The sequence below is a fragment of the Odontesthes bonariensis genome, chromosome 24 (genome assembly GCF_027942865.1).
Source record: "Odontesthes bonariensis isolate fOdoBon6 chromosome 24, fOdoBon6.hap1, whole genome shotgun sequence".
Taxonomy (NCBI): Eukaryota; Metazoa; Chordata; class Actinopteri; order Atheriniformes; family Atherinopsidae; genus Odontesthes; species Odontesthes bonariensis.
This window is the reverse complement of record NC_134529.1, coordinates 19840383-19859466: the sequence shown is the minus strand read 5'-3', so window position 1 is coordinate 19859466 and position 19084 is coordinate 19840383. Positions and strand designations below refer to the sequence as shown.

At 43.0% G+C, this 19084-nt stretch overlaps 1 protein-coding gene across 1 annotated transcript in view; it reads right to left on the bottom strand.

Moving 5' to 3' along the window:
- klhl29 (kelch like family member 29) overlaps window positions 1–19084 on the bottom strand; it is a 232935-nt gene that overhangs the window by 107875 nt on the left and 105976 nt on the right. The window contains exons 4-5 of the mRNA XM_075459139.1: window positions 5388–5535; window positions 1343–1861 (exon numbers count right to left, since the gene is read on the bottom strand). Of these exons, the coding sequence (XP_075315254.1) occupies window positions 1343–1861; window positions 5388–5535 (667 nt within the window). The remainder of the gene's footprint in view (window positions 1–1342; window positions 1862–5387; window positions 5536–19084) is intronic.

Genomic DNA, 19084 nt, shown 5'->3' with positions numbered 1-19084 from the left:
GAAAAGCTTTAGGAAATCTGAGATTCAAGGGCCTCCATTAGCAGTTTGACCTTCATCACGGCCTGCACAGGCTTTCAAAGCTGAAACAGGGATGTTTCCGTTCCGACATCAAAACAGGGAAAGTGAAAAACTGGGAAACAAACGATGCGCATTCAAATTCTTCATGACAGGGTATAGTTGAATCTTACTAGGGGTTTTATCATTTCTGTAAGATTGATACGTAAAAACACTGTAATTCCAATCAAATACAATAAGTCTTTGGTCTATTGGAAGAATTATTTTTTACATGTAATTGGACCCGAACAGTCTATTCAGCACAGAAGAAACTCTAAAGCTTGTATTCGACCTAACCAAGTAGATGAGCTCATCTAATTATCCAATTCCATTTCTACCTGCAGTCTCATTTTAATATATCACAGGCGGCCCCCCAAAATAATTGCTTTTTTTTTGTCATCTACAAGTTCATTTGCACCCATTTTATTGATCAAAATGGTTCAGGTAAAAGAAAACAATCTAAAACGTGAATTAAAAGCTTCATTAAATGCGAAAATTGGTCAGGGAATTGCAAACATCTGCTTCTAGCATGCTGCGTCATAAACTCCAAGGTTAAAGCAAACACCGATTTATGGCTTTGCAGACTCAGGCACGAGGCGGAGCTGAGAACCAACAGCACAAACACAGCACAAGTCAACAAGGCTTCAAAAGATTTCAGGAGAGATGTGACGGCAGGGACTCAAAGCCTTTCCTGCCTCGTGTTTAGGAGGACTTGGGGGGGGGGGGGGTGCAGTGAAAAGATTAACCTGACGCAGTAAATACCAATTCCAGAGCACAGTGTTACCCATGTTACTGTGCTGTAGCAGTTTAAGATCAGTACATGTTATTTTCCCAAAGAACGCTTTGTAAGGGGCATTGCAGGCTTTTAGCCGCATCCGCCTCGCTCCTCCTTTTATACGCACCCTATTCTCAACAACCTTGTGGAGCAGCTTTGAGGTGAAATCGCTCTGGTTGCAAATTCTGTCTTGACAACCCACTGCTTGAATGTTCGGAGCCTTGTTTTACGACCGTTGGCATCTGAAACTGCTCTGGTATAAAGACGAGGGGGTTGGAGGTCTGTGTTTTTCATTCCAGAAAGGCCCAACATGAGAGCAGGTCACAGTCAACAGAGCACATTGATTTGATACTAAACACTTTCCCAGCTTGGATTCAATACAAGGCTCAGGTCGTCAACCAAACTAATCTGATTGGATTTAGGTTAGGATTTAAAAAAAATAAAAAAAATAGCGATAAATGAAACAAAATATTTGCCTCTACAATGTGCACCAGTCGAGACTGTCGTGCTTACCTTTGGGATGTCCTGGGTCACTGAACTCATACTTTCCACTCCCGACTGTCCTCAGCATTTGCAGCCCGTTTGGACCATCCTGATTGTCTGCTGCTGTGGGCATGGCATGCAGTGCCTGTCCGTTGGTGAGAGGCAGGGTGGGGGGCTGGAGGAGGCTGGGGTGAGAGGTTAAATGGCCGTTGCCCATCATGCTGTGAGGATTTGGATGAACCACCTGGTTGGCTTGGGCTGCGAGGGCAGACGGCGTAACTGTTGGCTGAGCAGCATGGTACGGAGGCTGACTGGGCATGCTCAGTACCATGGAGGGCGGCTGCTGAGTCGACACTGGCGTCAGCTGAAAATGGGCAGTCATGAGGGGGTGCTGCGGTGGCATTGGTGCCTGAATGGAAGGGGTTACTCCTATGATGGGCGACTGCGCAGTCACGCTGTGGTTGAAAGATGGCGGCTGAGGGAGGGCGTAGGTATGGGGCAGGAGACTGGGTTGGCTGACAGCTGCTACTGCTGCAGCCCAGGTTGGACCTGATTGGCAAAAAGGAACAGATGGAACAATTATAAATTCAGTTAACACCAAATGCACCACTGACAGTTCAACCAATTTTTTTTTTTTCCACATTTCTTCACATCAAACTCATCAAAATTGTGCTAAAGTATTGAGCCATCCCTCATTTTTGTATGTAGTGCTGGGAAAAATCAGGATTTGGGAAAGTGTATTATTGGAACATGTATATTCGTAAAAGGAAACGCAGTGTAAAAGGTTTGTGCAGTTCTAACAAGCTTAAAAATAAGTATATTTGGTATGAGCACTTTTATTCTTCAAGTCTGAAACCTCTCAGACAAGCTTTCTGTCATTTCTTTAAGCAGTCTTCAGGAATAATTCTCCAGGCTTCTTGAAGGACATCCCAAAGCTCTTCTTTGGATGTTGGCTGCCTTTTGTTCCGTTCTCTGTCAAGATGATCCCACACTGCTTCAATAATGTTGAGGTCTGGGCTCTGGGGAGGATTCATCCCTCCATGAGACCTGTTGCCACTGATTTTCAGTCCACTTCTTGTACCATTTGGCATACCTCAGCCTTTTCTCACCGTTTCCCTTCCTGAAGAACGGCTTCTTGACGGCTTCTTCTGATGAGGCTTCAGTGAACAGTGGATGGATCAACTGAAGGTTCAGAAGCATCTCTCAGGTCCTGTGTTGGGTATTTGCTGGAATTTTTTTTATATTCAAGGACATCACTTTCAAATACTATTCATCTGCTGTAGATAGTTTTTTTTAAGGCCTAATATTTCATCTTTTGTCCTCCAGTTTCCTAAAACCTTATGAGCACACACTGCACATCGTGCTGAGATAAGCCAGGTTTTTAGCAGGCATCTCTTTGGGAATCACCTTATTGGTGTAAGTATACTATTTCATGTCTGTCAAACTGTTATCTTTGGCATGAGTTGTAGATGCGACTGAAGAAATGGACAGAAATGACGATTCTTTGTGACAGGCTGCTAATAACAAAGAGCTGACAGAATTAAAATTGGTTCTATGCAAAAATGGCATATGTCGACACGACACCGGTTTATCTCGAGTTAATTTTTTCTTGTTTATGCTACAGTGGTAAGCATTTAGTGGCTTAAACATCTCTCCAAAAAAAAAAAAAAAAAAAAAAAGTCTTGAGCAAAGGTTGGACAGAACGCGAGTGAAACAGAAGCCAGTGTTCAAAGAAAAAAAATGAAATGAAAGACCTTCAGAAAGCTTGAAGAACTATTGCTCAAGATCACAAAAAAGTCTGGCAGCTGAGAAGCGAAACATGAACAAATGAGGGCTGGTTCACGACTTTTTGTACTGTACTGTATGAATAATTATTAGATATGTCAAACTGACCACAAATTTGTAGAACAAGTACAATTCTGTCCATATAATTAAAATAATTTTGGACCCGAATACAGCCTCCCTCCCTCTCTCTCTCTCTCTCCTACTTCATCTCTGGCCCCTCCTGATCTGGTCCAAGCTCCAAAAATAGCCTAACACTCTGCTAAGGGGCCAAAGGCTAAATCACAGCATGCAAAAAGCTGCAGAAAAAAAAAAGAAAAGAAAAAAAATTCCACATTATTCAGGTACCAACCCTGCTGATATAATAATCTGGGCAGGGATGGATGGGGAGCAAAGAGAGATAAAGACAGAGAGTGGGAAGAAAATGAAAGAAAAGAAGGGTGAAATAGAGGACTGTAGAAAAGAGGCAAGTTCAGTTCATAATCACATGTCATTGAGATAGCAGGCAATAACCCTGCATTTCATTTCCCCTTTCTGTAGCTCTTCTTGATAAAGGATTCAAATAAATGAGGTAGTACAATAATTCTGTATCAAACAAAGTTTCAAGGTTTTAATGTAGAAATGGCATTCATTATAATTTGATATATATACACATTATGTCTGCCCTTCAACTCCACGTCCTTGTACTTTTCCAGCTCTTCACTTCTCTTACCGGGAAAATATTCAATGAATTCGGTAAGAACAATTTCATTGTTATGACCCAGCAATGGCCAATATTTACAGGCCCTTGTTGCAAACTGAACTGCATTCACATGAAATGTTTCCCGAGCTCGTTTGCCATCTCGCTCCCCAGAATTAAACATTTAACTCAACTTATTTCTTATTTATTTACTCCAGATTTTATAAAGCAACGATGTCTGAACAAATAAGATTACGTTTGCCCAAAAATGATTTTTGAAAGAAACTTTATTCAACAGATACGACGGCAAAGTTTGTGTTGAAAGGAGCCGTTGATTAATTCTGGCACAGTTGGCAGAGAACTTTCTGGCAACACAGTTCAGTGAAGTGTGGAGAAGAGTTGGCTTAGCTGCGAACGCCAGTCACAGTTTGGAATAGCGCACATGCGAAAATCAATATGCAACGCTGCGCTGGGATTTGAGCGTCATATGCGACAGCGTGCTGGGTCGGTGACATCTCACTCTCCTCCTGCTTCGCTCCGTGCTGCAGCGTGGGTGTGGGGGCTGCTGTGGTGGGGACAGAGAAAAACCTCGGGGCCTCACCACAGAGCTCCAGACTCTTCTATCAAGACCAGCATCCCTTCATTAAAACAGCACCACAAACAGTTTTCACCAAAGAAAGAGTCCTCCTTCAATAATTAATACATGAACCCATATACATGTAAGACATGCAAATTATAATTGGGAGGCGCATGGAACAGGAGGCAGCCGGGGATGAAACATGATTCTTTGCCACCACAGAGCAGCAGCTGTCTATGATGTGGATTTGTTGGGCCAGAATTTCCGCTGGAACAAGCTCTCGTGCCGGCATTGTTCTTAAATGAGGCACATTTTGTGATGAGCAGGAGGCAGAGGCCGGCAGAGCAAAAAAAAATTAAAAAAAGGAAATTAATAGCTCCAGGGCAGAGCCATTCTGGGCGAGTTCATTACAGTCCGAGTAAAGAAGAAAAAAAACTTCAATAACGGCTTAACTCGTTAATGTCAGGTCTGTGCACCGTGCAGCAGTGGCACCACTGCTCTGTTCAAGTTTTAAAAAGGCACAAATAGAATACGTGTAATGTATTCTACCTGATGGAGATCATCCGGAGCCCTTTAGCTGTATAGGTGACACATTCACTATAACATGGAGAGGATGGGGGGGTTAAGAAGGCTCATAAATGTTTAGTTTGTCTTTTTTTTTTCCACCTTCCTGACATCAAATTGACGTTTCTATAATTTTATGCATGATTAAGCTAGTTTATGAAAAGCTGATATTTATGAATGTATATTATGCCTGATTATATCGGTAAAGTATGCATGTTCGGAAGGCAAGCGTGCATTTTATGTAGGGCAAGACAGTCAAGATGCCTCATTAGCATTTCATGCTAGTGTAGCTGGCCAGAACTGTCTGGGGTGTAGCACATAAGTGTGAAGTCCATGTGGATGCATACATCTGCTGCCTGCAGACATACTGATGATGTAAAAACCTGTTAAAATTGCGTCAGGTAGAAGCAGAGGAAGTGTGAGTGTACCTGACCGTGTACGTGTATGTAAATGCTGTGCGTGTGATTCATTACCTGTGGGCTCGCCGTCTCGATGTTGCTTGGCAGGAGGCTCATCGGTATCCCACGGTGTGAGCTGGTTGATGGGCGTCTGTCCCCACCTCACGCCTGGAGCCAGCAGCAGCCCTGGGGTCTGGCTGTCTCCAGGAGACAGTCCGGAGACCTGCGGAGAGCGCCAGAAACAACAAAACATCAGTACAGACTTGAGAAAAAAAAAGGGGGGGGTGAAAGGAATAAACTTTCAAAAAACAAACAAAAGTGTGCAAATGCTCCTGAACTCAAATATATCAATGACTACAGACAACACAGTCATGTGTTCGATATTAAGGTTTGAAGTATCAGGATATGAAGGTTTGATAAGTACAACTTCAGATGAACAACAACACCAGACATATTTACACCACATATGCGGCAGAGAGTGAAAAACAAAAGACACCCCACGATTCAACTTGTAGAACCACCTTTAGCTCCAGCAACTTAAAATAATAATTTTCTGTCTGATGTTATCAGTCTCTCACATCATTGTAGAGGAATTATGGCCCACTTTACTGCGCAGTTCATTGAGATTTACATTTATCAATTATGCATGGCTCTCTTAAGGTCCCACCACAGACTGGATCATTGCAACACCTTATTTCAGTTGTAGACTTGCAGCTGTGCTTGGAATAATTGTCCTGTTGCATGACCCAGTTTCAGCCAAGCTTCAGCTGTCAGACAGATTCAGATGGTATACAGAGGAGTTCATGGTGGACTCAATGACTGCAAGGTGTTCGGGTCCTGTGGCAGCAAAACTAAAATATTACAAATTATCACCCTTCCACCACCGTGCTTGACAGCTGCTGTGCACATGTGAATAGTCTTTCTCGCTGTATAATGATGGACTAAAAATAGTTAAGAAATGCTCTCGTAATCCTTCCCAGACAGATGAGCAGCAACATTTGCTTCCCTAAGATCATTGCTGATGTTGTTCCTCTTTGGCATTGTGTTAACTCACACCTGCACACTCCAGAGCAGAAAACCGTCAGGCATCGGTTTGTAATGGAGCTACTCACACCTGTTGATGATCAATTCATCGAATGTATTAGCATTTGTTAGCATTATTAGCATTGTTTAGAAGCAACTGGCTGCTTGCTAGTCTCCAAACTAATCTGGAAGCAGAAAGGGTCGACTTCATTTTTCACACACTGCTTCTGCATGTGACTTATTTATTTATTTGAAAAAACAAAATAAATAATGACAATGTTATATTTCATGTGTTGTTGATCATCTGAGGTTGTAATTATATATTTCAATTTTAAGACCGATTCCCCCCCCCAAAAAAAAAAGAATTGAAAGAAGGTATATTTTTTTTCACGAGACAGTATTTTAAGATTTGAATGAAAAATGCAACAAATCACTGCCAGCTGAACAGTTCTTTAAGGTCTAGAAGAGAGCCGCGATAATGGAGTGTGGTGTATAATTAGCAGTGAGTGAGTGATGATTACAGCCTATGCATAATGGGAGAAAGGGGAAAAAGTCCAGCTCGCCGTCTCAAGAGTCTCCGCAGACGGAGCAATATTTCATTTTTATATGTTAATAACAATTGACTTTCGAGTGTGGGTTACATTGAAGTGGTGACTCGTCCCCAGATAGTTTGTACATCTTAACTTTGAATATAAGAACAAAAATCTAAGCACAAAGTCAGCACAGAGACTAAACAAACATAGTCTTTTCTTATTTCTTTTTTGCAGGGATGAGAAAAAAATAGATTCTGTATTTCCAACAAAAAGAAAATGAAAAGCTTCGCTGCAACGTGTGCGTTGGCTGCATTCGTTACAACTTTTCCAAACTAAGAGTTCCCCGAGCCTTCCTGGGCGCCCACATCTCTAATATTTTTGCTCTCGGAGGAGAATACGGAATGTTATCAGGCAGGCGCAGGCTGATGAAAACACAGGGTCAATCACCACTGGACCTCTAAGCAATATTAGTCTCTCCCTATCTGAAGTTTGGACGCCTCGCCTAACAACTGGGCAGGCAGAGGGCAGAGCCAAACCTTATTCCCCTGCTCGCCTGCCAGCCTCCAGAGTTAATAGAAAGGACCTGGTCACCAGGCCCCTCTCGTGTCCTCTCGCCTGATCCCTCCATCCCTCAATTCCATTATCCCCCCCTGACCCAGCGTCCACTTCATCAAGTACGCCATCATGCATTCCAACAGCTGTGTCGACAAAGCCCGTCTGACTGACCACACAGCGACAAAAACCGCAGTCCAAACAATTCGGCTCACAGCAAATTAATGTGCAGTCTCGCATACTGGATCAATCCCGCTTCTGGAAAACTTCCCACCCAGCTTTAAGACAGATTTATCACAGCTTTTCAAGGGCCTTCGCCACTTAAAGATATCACATGGCAGTGACGCAGCGCAACATCTGCTGTCTAATCAACAAATTCATAAAAGCAGACAAGTTCAATGAGTGTCACTCGCTTGATGTATCTATATTCAAAAGTTATCTGACAGTTTGGAAGTGCTGGGGGCCAAAGGAAAAAACACAGCTAAAGGAAACATGTCAAGGCAAAGTAGAAAACAGAGTGATGGAGTGAGAGCATGACGCTGAGTTTAGGTGGAGACAGACTGTCAGGTCTTTTTGTTCAGCTCAACCTGTCAACTTCAGACAAGAGAAAACTGAAATGCTTTACTCAGAAAGCCCAAAGCGCTCAATTGCACTCGAGATCCCTGGAGACTCGAGGAGAGAAACCTCAGACCATTTCAAGGTGTGGGACTGCTATAGCCGGCTATTTGTTTTAACAAATGTTTTTCCTCCTCTTTCACATATGCTTTACCAGTTTCCCTCTCAAAGCATATTTCACTTTCATCTCTGCGTCGGCAGCTTCTCATCAACTCACGGTATCAACTCCCTCGCAATCCTCAAGCCTTGCATTTAAAACTCCAACCTATTTACTAAAAACAGAAATAAAAATTGCACGAAAGATCTCTTATAGTGAAAGGAGGTCCATCTGTCACGGATCTAGCACACCAGGTAAAAAAGAAAGGAAGGTGGGGGGGTTTAGTCAGCGCCATCACACTGACAGCATATCAGCTCGGCTCGGGAACAATCCTGACTTGAAAATGATCAAGGTGAGATAGGAACTACACACACAAACATGTACACTGGAAACACAGGCGTGCATGTATACACACACACACACACACACACACACACACACAGACGCCAGGGTGTTTATTAAGATGGCAGACAAGCTGCAGGCAGGCAGGAAGGTACTGTAGGTTCTGGGACAGTGGCTGCCATTTTCTCTCAATTTTATTTGCTCTTCCTATTTCCAGTCCACTCCTCCCTGGCCACCCATTATCACCGGGCAGCAGATGGTTTCCTGTGACTTGACAAAAACCATGCTGGAGAGGAGGAGGGGAGCCAGATAAATAATTTTTGAGCCGAGCCAAGCCATTCTGTGTTTGTTGTCAAGCTGGCTGGGTGTGGGTTGTTTTTTTGTGTTGTGTGCAACATCCGTGCATACGGACCGCATGCTGGAAGTGTGCAATGTGGCACTTCAATGCAAACACTCAGATAGATTTGCTTTTTGAGCACATATGCAGAACTGCACAAAATGAAATTGCAGAAATGTGCATGCGAACCCGAGATATTCAACAAAAATTTGACTTTGTAATCCAAGCAATGAACTGTGCAACTCTAGATCTTATTTTCATTATTCAGTTCTCTGCTATACTACCTCATTTAACAAACTCATTATGTGGCCTGCAACAAATTACAAAGATAAGTTATCTACAATGATTCTTAATTCAAAAATACATGAGGTATCTAACACTATCATTCTGGGGATTTTTTTTTTTTTTTTTTTTTTTTAAAGAATAGCTTTAGAAGTTAGTACTTTACCTAATTTCCTGAAGTTATATTGGATTGTACACATACAAAAGTACAAAAACTTTCATTCCACTGCAGTACGGTATATTCCAAGAAAAAGTTGGCAATGGGGGCAATTCAAGGCTAAAAATTGGGATAAACACAGCGGGTGATTTCCATTGGGACTTGGTAAAAAAAAAAAAAAAAAGTTTCTAAAAAAAAAAAAAAAGCATGATAAAAACCACAAAAAAATTGCAATGTACTGGATTGTATATTTCTCCCTCTGCAGTGTGGAATATCATTAAACAGGTCATGGGAAAGTAAAGAGCAAGAGTGCACAGTCTTCTCAGACGGCACTGCATCTAGATAAGATCGAGATTAATAATTTAACAACGTGGGAAACCTTTTTCAAGGATTACATTCACAAATCCCATTTAAAACTTTACCGTGCGAGTAAAAAGCCTTTCGTCAACCTTGTCTAGAAGCGGTGTCAGCTTCTCTAGGCTGGAGGACGCATCTGTGCTGGACCATCGAACAGTGGAAACATGCAATGTGCTCAGACTACTGTAATGCTTCCAGAACTTTTTGGAGGAAATGGATGCCGTGTCTAGTCTTTAAGGTCGGCTCTGTGATGGTGTGGGGTTGTTTCAGTGTCCTCAGCAAAGCAAAGAATGGTTCACAACGAGATTCAGCATATGCCGAATTCAAGACTTCATCTTTTCTAAGGATGCGCAGGCATGTTTGGAAGGGAATGCCACACCCCATCCTACACACATTACAAAGGCATGGCCGAGTAGAACAGGGTAAGAGGACTGGACTGGCCCGTGTGGCGACCTTTGTCGTCTAAACTGTTGATTCGAAGGTAAAGCCGAGGTTATTCTTGTGCCCACAACCATACAAGGTGGAAACACGATTACAAATCCTTCATGGAATCCCTGCAACCAGATTCAATTAACATTTATCGTGTGTATTGCGTTGAAAATGTGAAATTATGGTTTTTGTTGTTAAGAATGCTTTGGATGCATGCTGTCGGCTTTAAGGTTACGCTGTCAGCCTGTGTGAAGTGCCACACTTTTTTTTTGCTGTTCTGACAAACTTCTCGTGGTGGTGGGTTTTTTTAGAAGTGTATCCCCATTGGCTACACACTATGAAGAGCCAGCCCAGTGCATTGTTCAGTGGAGAAGTTGTTAAATCTGTTGGTCCCAACAGGTGTTTCCATTATAAGCATAAACTCTTTTTGTGAAACAGCAAAAGCCACCTCAAACATTTCATTTTTACAAAGAAATGATTAGAAATGTGTATAAAAACTAGATTTGTCGCATTTTTAGGTCCTTTTTTCTTTGTTTTGTCATTTTAGTTTTCGAAAGAAAGAAAAAGAAAAAAACTAAGAATAGCACCTAGCAACAAGTCAATTTTCTGATGACGTGGCTGCCCTTTTGTTTGTCCCGACACCAGGACATTGCACTCTGCGTCTGCTCTGCTCAGTGAGAGATGCAGCATGTACTATTAAATGCTCAGCAGCTCACAGAGACATTAACAAACTGGCTGGAGACCAAACCACTCATCTGGATTTTGGTTACGACTTGAAAACTCTTGAGCACAGAATGAGCGCAGAAAAGGAAAAAGAATGAAATTAAAAAACCTGGAGGTTTGCGTCAGAATTGTGAAAACAAGAACATGCGGCAGGTGACGGCGTAATCGGACAGTGAGGGTAAAAGCCTGATCTGTGAGGAAGCAGGGGGAACTGTAAATAATAGTTTACATCATTTTGCTAATTATTATTGGTTTACCTTTTGAGGTGACATTTTTCCTTTATGGTTTGTATTTAAGAAGCTTTAGCTCTCTATATTAACATATATCTCCTCAGGTCCACACGTTCAAGTACCTCGGCGTCCTCATCTCTGACAACATTTCCTGGTCAGAGAACATCACAGCCATCTACACTTGAGAGTGAGAGTTCTCAGGAAGCACAACCTCAACTCCAACCTGCTGCTGACCTACCGCTCATCCATCGAGAGCCTGCTGACATACTGTATCACAGTATGGTTCGGCAGCTCCACCGCCGCTGACAGGGAGAGGCTGCAGAGAGTCGTCAAGGCAGCACAGAAGATCATCGGCTGCCCTCTCCCCTCCCTGATGGACATTTACACCTCCCGCTGCCTCAGCAGAGCCAAGGCAATCTCCAAAGACAGCTCCCACCCTGGCTCTGCCCTGTTTGACCTGTTGCCCTCAGGGCGGCGCTACAGGTGCATCAGGACTAGGACAAGCAGACTTAAAAACAGCTTTTTCCCCAAAGCCATAACCAGTCTCAACTCTGACACTCACTGATCATCCCTTGGACAATCCCAATTCTTGTGCAATATTCAAATTATGACCAGACTCTGTTGTGTGCAATACATCCACATACCTACTAACACCTTATTTTATTTTATTTCATATGTTACCACTAACACCATATTTGATTCTATTTATTTTAGTCCCGTAAAAAACTGTGCACCTTACATCCTCCCTTTTTTTACATTACTTATATATTTTATATTTGCACTCTTTGCACTGTTTTTGGTGGCTTTGAATTTCATTATACCACGTATGATGACAGTAAAGGCATTCTGATATCATCGGCACACACACACACACACACAGCAGAACTAGAAGCATCTCCCTTCCTCTCAAACCCATGAACGTTGCAGACATGTCGAGTCATGCACTGAACAGAGGATGATGAAATCAAGACAAACCAGGCCTAAATATATATACTTGCCAACCTCTGTCAGTGCTGCGGAGGCAGCAGTCTAATTCTAGCTGGCGCATTGGCTATTTTTTCGGATTTGGCAAATGCTGACATCCATCACTATGTGCTGCTCTACCATCCTGCAGTAGCAGGCAGCAGCAGCAGCAGCAGCAGCAGCAGCAGCAGCAGCATCGTACCTTCCTACCAGAGCTTTTTTGCCTCTGGCCACCATCTGCTGCTAGTACGTATAGGAGGGGGCCTCGTGCTGATCCAGGACTCTGGCCTTTGATTGCTTCGAGTTATCCACATCCAAATAAACAAAAAGCTTGTGCTTATCGCATTTAGTTGCCTTTGCTTTTTATTCAAGCCAGCCATCGCCCGCCTGACTTACTGCACCAGTTTAATCCTATGAAAACACAAAGCAAGACATCAAGCTTCCACAGAAAACTACCACCGTGGACATTCTAAATAAGCCCCAGCTCTTTGCACATATTGTGCTTGTGATTTGAGTATTTATACTTAAGCCCGAACACATTGCGCTCCCATCCCGCTAAGAAGTGGCTTCAATTTCCGCAGAGAAGTTACTTCATTGTGAAACTTGGGGAGAAATAACAATAGAGAGCACAGGAGAGTGAGAGGGATGATTATGTTTACACCCAGATCCCACCGGGGTAAACATCATCACCGAATACGCTGATTAAATCAACCAACAGCTCAGATTGAATAACAGGTTTGGGTGTAAAGACAGGTGGAGAAACGGCAAGCGGAGGGGACCGACTTACAGGAAGGGTGATGAGTGAGGGGGGCGGGGGGTCTTAAATAGAGACAGGCGCTAAAACAAAGACAGACATGGTCAGGAACAACACAACACTGAAAAGTTAATCTTGTGCAATGCCATTACCGCAATTGCCACACACAATGAGACACCGACGTAAAATTTTCTGGCCAAAGCTACACTGCTTGATTATGTTCCACCGTTTAAGATTCAGTGTTCCTCTGGAAGCAAAAATCTTTACGCACAAAAGGGAAAACAACAGTCTGCGAGCGAGGAGGTGGTTCACCGTTGTGCAACACCACTCACTTGGTCTAGTAAATCAACCGGGTCTGTTAATGTCCAGTTGTTTTCCTGATTGGTTTAGACATCCATTCTTACTATAAGAATGGACCTGGTATGTTCGCGGGCTGCTGGTCCAGCATCGAGCTGCCATCATGGTTTAATTGAAATGCAACGGAAAATATGCACCTCCTCGATAAGCGGGCGATCTCCTGGTAGATGCATGTACACAAATTTAATCAGAAAGGAATTTAGATTACAGCAGCCTCGCCATATTGGGTGCAGCGGTAAAATAATATCACATTCCAATTCCACAACATGAATAAAACATACACACAAAAAAAAATGTATGTGCAAGAAAGGACGTGAAATGTAACTGTTACAGAAGGGCTTTTTCCTCACTTTGGCCAGGCATGAAATGATAGAGTGAATTTGGCTGAAATGTAGGAGGTGATGGAAATAATGGCTTTCCTCGGAGAAAAGACAGAGAAAGAATGGCAGCGGAGGAAGGTGTGAAAGACTGAAAGGCAGAGTAAGACAAACCCATCCATCACGTTGCCTTGTATCATTGCCTACGACAGATCATTTTCAGCTCCTCTAAAATGGAGAGGAGTGGAAGAAAAATCTTTTTCCTCCTCCATTCAGAGCCGAGTGTGGTCCGAAACTGACCAGGAGCATTAAGGGGCGAACAAAAGTGCACATCTCATTTTCTTTCGGACATTATTCACTTACTGTATAGAGGTATCTCCTCTCCATGACAGCGCGGTGACACCTAAATGTGAAGTGGATTTGTTCTGGACTTCTGTCATAATGGCACTGAATGCTGGAGCCAAAACCACGAGGTGGCTGTGTCCAATCTATTAGACTGGAGCATAGCAGAGCATCTAGCTAGTAAACAAAGAGGCTACCGTGCCATGTTTGGCAGCCATCTTAAAGACTCGTACACCGAGGTGCCATCGATGGTGAAGGTGTGTATTCAGCATCAAGGCTGCACACTGAGTAGACGGAGACGGATAGCTGTTGTGCTTTTCAGGCAATGAAATGACTTAAAGCACATCTTTTGTGACACTTTAAGACTTCTTTGTGAATAGAGAGAGCTATCAAAATGGGTATACAAATTCCTCTTTGCTGGGTGAGGCTGAAACAAAAACAGCTTCTGTGGAGAAACACTTGCATTATAAATCTGGGATTTTTCTCACCATTTTACTCTATAAAGGCAAGAACTAAAGGAGGATATAGTGCAAAGTTGGAAATGAGTAAATGTGTCAGAGTTCAACTCAATCTAAAACACAGAAAGGCTGCTCAGTGTCTCCAAAATATTCAAGTCATTTTGGTTTATTTTTAGCCCGCATTCATGATGCCCGTCTCTTTCCTTAAGAAATGGAGCGGCTTACGGAAATGTCATATCCATAGTCACCATCTGGACGATATCTCTTTATACAAAACAAATGTCAGCCATTACTGGCAGTTGACTGTTCCTGACTTCCAGTCTGTACTCTAAAACCTGAAAACCTAAACAAAGTACATCCTTGCAGGCACCGACATTTAACACTGACCCCGAGCAGCACAACGTACAAACACAATGAATACACACAACACGAGCGCCCACAGGGTATATATGCCACTGATGTACCGCAGAAAGGGGTGCGGATACAGACTCTATAATTTCATGCCCCGGGTCGAACGAGTGAAGGGGAACGGACTTCACTTCCACTGAAATTCCAGCTAAGACACTCCGACAGCTCCTGGCTCGGCGCACACGTTCCAGAAAAGAGAAGCGTGATCGCAGGGGCGAGGCCGATAAGCTTCAGTGGGGAAGCAGGGCTGGAAAGACCGCCTAATATCCCATGAGTGCTCCGAGGTTGCAGCGTATGCCCTCCAAACCCTACCTCATCCCCTCCCCTTTTTCATGTGTTCTCTCCTCTTGCATCTAAAGAAAACGGCTAAGCCGAACATCTCTTATCGGTGGGCCGAGCGGCACGGTGAGGCTTCTTAGAGAGGGTGACCAGTTCTTGGACATGTGGAGCTGTGGAGATTTCTTAATGTCATGGTAACACCTCCCAGAGGAGAGTGTCACAGACCACATTGGCCTGCTTTGGAAGTGGCGGCGACAGTTAAGAGGCACGGGTCTGCAGCAGGCCGTGACCCCGCCTGATGTGTGGTGAGTGTTTGGGGAACAGAATATCCACTGCCTGTCACAGCGGCTGCATCACAGACTCACAGATGATTGCAGAGCTCTCGTCTGTGGATGAAATTGAGGCAAGAGGGTTACCTCGCGTGGCCTTTTGTGTCCGTGTCTGAGCCCTAATAAGTGCATCCAGAAAGTGAGCATTAACTGGACAAACAGACATTTAGAACTAAAGAATAAATTGGATTTGTAATGTTATTGCAATGTGAAAGGAAAACAACATCTACTTTGCAAACCATGTGAAGCATTGTTCAGTGATTTTTACAATGCATGTAATATGCAAGCCAAATGCTGGATGTGCCGGCAGATAAGACCAAATTGCAAATAAACGTGTCAAGGCCAGAAAATTAAAGGGGGGGGGGGGGGGCATGTGCACGTACAAATATTGCTCCAAGGACCAAACTAGCACACTGCACAAAATAATTTCATTACCTCCATGTGCATACAGTACAAGCTTTTATGGTTGTTAAACAGTGCTCCAGTATTGCCTTGACAGTATCACACTGTGTGAATGTTGCTGTCACTTCCGGATCAAGGCACTTTGTTGGATTAAGCTATCCTGTTATCATCACGTTGTAGCAGCCAAACATCCACCTTCAACTTCTTTCCATCAAGGATAAGTCAGGTGCCGTGTTTAATAAATCAATGGAAAAGACCAACCTCAGTTTGTGTAAAGCAGCTAAAAGCCTTTTTTTTTTTTTTTTTAAATATACCTGCCCTATCCTGTATTCTGGTAGCTTGACCATAACCTCCCACGCCCCCTTGCACTCATTTCTCGCTTATTTCTCTATCACAGTAACTGCCAAACGGATGTGATGGGAAAGCAGAACATGTTGCTCCTGAGAGACATTCACTTCACAGCATGCAGAGGTTTAATTGAACCTGAGCAGACCTCTCTAATCCACATCTGCTTACAGGAGCTAAATGCAGAACAGAACATCTTTATTCGAATTCTGTTGTACTTTTATTAAGCGGACCTGAGGAAAAAAAAAAAAAAAAAAAAAGCTACATTAGTAATAACAACTATGCTTAAGAGAAAGACTCTAGCGAGGTTTGAGGATTTAAACATAGAATTTGATATTCATTCTTCGATACTGTGCATGCATGCATGCTTATAAAACAGGCGGAGCAGACAGGCAGTTAGATGGATCCCATGGAGCGTCCTATTGACTTTTGCTGGGCACTGAGAAATCTGGGGGAAAAAAAAGGATTCTGTCAATAGGGACCAAAAGTACAGAGCAGCAAGATTTCTGGCCCACACCCTTCCTTAGTCTGACAGAATGCCCGACTATGCTCTCTGAAGAAGCCGATTTCACAGCAAAACTACATTAAAATGAGCCAACTTCCCCAGCCATCTCCCCCACATCTATACCACTCTGTCTCTAATGCCATTTACATTGTTAAATCACAACATCACCTCAACACCCAGAGGCGAAAAAAATCTCTAATCAGAATAGAAGCGGAAGTAATTAAACTAAAAATAAAAAGGCACAGCAAGTGACTAGACTTTATTGTAAATGTGCATAATTAATGCCGCAGCACAGCAGCATTAAAAAAAAAAAAAAGACGATGACCAGATTTATCAGCTCTGCTCAGATGAACTGAAATGAATATGCCACTTGGCTGAAGAGTATCCATCACCTTTCACTGGGATTTCTAAAAACAACAGACAAAAGCAGGGGTGCAGAAGTCTCTTTATTACTGCTGTCAAATTAAAACCCCTTATGAGTTCACTAACGTATATAATTACCAGTGTGCCTCTGCGGGTAAAACCTATTTTTTTCCCCACCCTTTTTATATGCTAAAAAAGCATTTCCATGCAGGAGAAATTGACACACTCTGCATCTAAACAGGAAAATAAACAAGTTGATATTCTAAATCTATTTTTTCGTCAGTGAAATGACTCTAGAAAGGATGTGAACGCCTGCTTGAGACTAGCAGCCAAAAAGCAGAGCTCCCGGCAGTAACACGTGTGACCTGTGGTGGTGTTCCAACCTTTGAGGTTTTACTCTTGGAACTCCAGCTCAGCTCCCCCAGGGGTTTGAGAGAAGACTGAAAGGCTGGTTTTATCCCATAAGATGAAGCGGTCAGCAGAGCTCTGCTGCAAACACAGGAGGGTGTCCACACAGCGCACCGCTTGGGGTGGGACATACACTGGAGAGACATGCTGGGATCATTAGAGACCCAGGACTCCTAAAGAAACTGAAAAATAGCCATGAACTACGCTGCGGCAGGTGGATAAATGGACCTTCGCTTCAATTATGGGAGGATTTCTCTTTTTTTTCTTTAAAGCAAAAGACTTCTCTGTTTGGAGACGCCTTTCAACTGGCTGTGAATGAGCTTCTCTCGATTTGGCCTAATGTTGTTGGTTTTTCAAATGCTAATGCTGCTCTATACAGATGGCAAAAGTAATTTCAAGGTCCGTCTCCGGTGTTCGTGTGTTGAAAGTTACAACTGACGAGTAAAATTAGGATGTTTTTTGAAGCCCGGTTGACGTCTTCATGCCTGTGTTGTTTCTCAGCAGCCCTTTTGTGGGGAAAAAAAAAATAAAAATAAATCTTAAAAAGTGTTCTAAACCCGCTTAAGACTTAAATTCCATTGGAAAAGAAAAAGATTGATGACAATGCTTTCCATTTTCATAAATACTGTAAAAGCTGTGCAAGACTATGCTACTTCAAGAGGTAAATCAGTGCAGCGCGCCTGTCAGTGTTGAAGTTCACACATTTAGTTTCCTTTGTTTTTCCATTTTGAAGGTACCCGGCTCTCCTCAGTCTGCTCCATTTAACTGCAGGCTAACAACACAGTTGTATGGAATAAAATAAAGGGAGAGTGTGTCAGAAAGAAACCTCTTTAACTAGCTGACATATGTCTATTCTTCCACATATTGCCTTCAAACTTGGCAGGAATGTCATTTCGTAGTTATTTCACCAGTCCTTGTGCCATACAAAGATTTGCTTTGCCACACATGAGTTGCACGTGTGACAGCCAGTACTGGAAAAAAAAATAAAAAATAAAAAACCAAGGGGGAGACTTTTTAAGCCTGAACTGAATCTCTTTAAGATTCATAAAGTAATTTCATTTCATCACTCAGTTCACTTATTTGCTGCGTGATTATGGGAGATGAAAAAGTGTCTCTGTTTGCTGGACACAGACAGACAGACAACATTAATATTTATGAGTTGGATGATTTATCACTAACAATAATAACATGGATGAGTCATATTATTAAAAAGTGTTCCAGCAGCCAAAAATAAAACTGGCATGCCGCGTAGAGGTGAATATTCACACATGGGGAGTCTTCCGTCTCTCCGTCCTATCACTCCCGCCTCACTTTTATGCTAAAACAGAGACCATTAGCGGTTTAACCGTTTCTTGGATATCACAAATGTGGCTGTCTGCATTTGCTCTAGGCAGTAGTCAGATGTCTCTTGGAGAGGGAATTTTAAGAGATAAGAACTCCTCGACACTGCTGTCTCAGCCGGTTTCGAAAGTAAGTTTTTAGAGGATTCTGTCCAAATATCCGTCCTCTTGACCAGCAGTGTGCTCACTCCCCTTTACTATATCCGAATGAGGTAATGATGCCTCTGGAGGTGGGCTTTAAAGGCAGCAGCACTGCTCTCGGCTGCAGCATCTGTGCTTTCTCGTTTCCCTTTATCAGCCCTGCACACTGGTACCCTGTGTGCTCGTTGGCAGGGGCTGAAACACATATCTGAAACAGTATGCAGGGTCGGGAGCGTCTTAGTCCCTTGCAGGAACAGGATGCAGGTTTGGTCGTAAAGGGAAAACTTTAGAAAGATGTTCTTCACTTCAAAGCTTATTGAGCCGTCAGATTTCAGTCCCCATCAGAAAGCATTGATTTCCTGTCACATTGTGTCTGTGTGTGCT